The 1569-nt window shown below is 32.4% G+C and overlaps 1 protein-coding gene across 1 annotated transcript in view; it reads left to right on the top strand.

Annotated features, from left to right (window-relative positions):
• The first annotated feature begins 1054 nt into the window (after positions 1-1054).
• Positions 1055-1569, top strand: part of LOC111481851 — a 10893-nt gene continuing 10378 nt past the window's right edge. The window contains exon 1 of the mRNA XM_023127425.1: positions 1055-1456. Coding sequence (XP_022983193.1) covers positions 1230-1456 — 227 coding nt within the window. The 5' untranslated portion in view covers positions 1055-1229. The remainder of the gene's footprint in view (positions 1457-1569) is intronic.

Raw genomic sequence — 1569 nt, 5'->3', positions numbered from 1 at the left:
ACCATGTATATTATATTTGATATTTTATTCTAAGGCAAATATTTAGATATTTGTCAAATTATATAGGTATCTTTCCATTTATTGTTATTTCCGTTTATTACTCTTTCTATATACTTGTAATTTATTTGATTATAAATAAGATATAACTTTCACACCAGATATGGTGGATTAAACCAACATCCTCACCCCTTTATTTACTTTCATGTGTAGTTAGGTTTTTACTATTCTTGTCATGTCAATAAGTGGATGTATGATCGTTAACCAAAATTATGTCTACACTCACTAGAGCTAAAATGTCCTAAAATGTATTATAGGGGATGTGATTGGTTGTCAATTCTTCCTACCCGAGGTATATGTTATTAAAGATGTGGTTGTTGCTTATTTGCTTTTAGCCTATAACATTGTTTTCTTTCAAATTGTTTTCAACGCATTTTCTCTCTCACGTTTTCTACAAATATTTCTCTCAAACATGATCCAAGGTTTGACCACATATCAAGATTGTTCGCAAAATTTGACTTCCACCCGACTTGTTAGTTGGGTTAGAACAAATGTTATATAATCATTGTCGCAATGTCACAAGAGTGCGATTGTGACACTATGTGGTCACATAGAAAGGTTGTCCATGCGCGTCAATCCTGTGTAAGAGGTTTTGGTTTTTTTAAATATGTACCTTGTTCCTTAGTCTCGTTTTATAATAAATATGGACAACACTTGTTTTGTAATGATTTGAATTTGTCTTTTAAATTACACAATAACCTATTTTTTTAGTGTTAGTCCACATCATTGTTCGTGATTAAAACGTCAAAAATATGGTCATGATAAATAATATTTTTAAATACTATATATTTATATTCAAATCTAAAATGATAGGATAAAAAGGACAAAAGAGTAGTTGGCTACATGTTTTTGAATATTTAAGGAAAAAAAAACATTTATTACATGTTAAATCGCGGTTAGACAGGTAGATAAACTCTAAAAATAAATAATTATTTTATCTTATTATTTTTATTTTGTGAGGGAACGTCTAGAATCTTCTGACTGTTTGACCAAAACTGGAAGAACCCAACAGCTGTTGCGTAGGGAACTCTTATTCGTCAGCATAATTTAGAATGCGATTTCAATGAAAAATGCATTTCTATGGAAACTATCATCTGATCAGATTCAGCATCCGAATTGGCCAATAAATCTGAACCCAAGGCTAAACGATCCTGAATCCAGGAAGATACGCGATGGCCAGTTTGCTGAAGCCAACGCATACATATTGGCATCCCCATCCCGTACTCCATCAATCACAAAGATTTCACACCTTCAAGCGCCCCATACCTCTAATTGGACGTCAATCACGCCATCAATTCATTCGAAGCAGCCGAATCAAGTGCAGTTATGAAGACTCTGGCGACGAACAACCACCTCGTTCTACTTCCACCGCTTTGCAACTCTACTCCGATATCGAGAGGTTTTTACCTCTCTTTCACCTTTTCTCCGTAGCGGCTTGATTCTTTTTTTTTTTTTTTTTTTTTTTTTTTTTTTTTTTTTTTTTTTTTTTTTTTTTTTTTTTTTTTTTTTTTT

The sequence above is a fragment of the Cucurbita maxima genome, unplaced genomic scaffold (assembly GCF_002738345.1).
Source record: "Cucurbita maxima cultivar Rimu unplaced genomic scaffold, Cmax_1.0 Cma_Scf00007, whole genome shotgun sequence".
NCBI lineage: Eukaryota > Viridiplantae > Streptophyta > Magnoliopsida > Cucurbitales > Cucurbitaceae > Cucurbita > Cucurbita maxima.
Note: the sequence above shows the minus strand (reverse complement) of the source record. Positions and strands in the feature narration are given on the sequence as shown.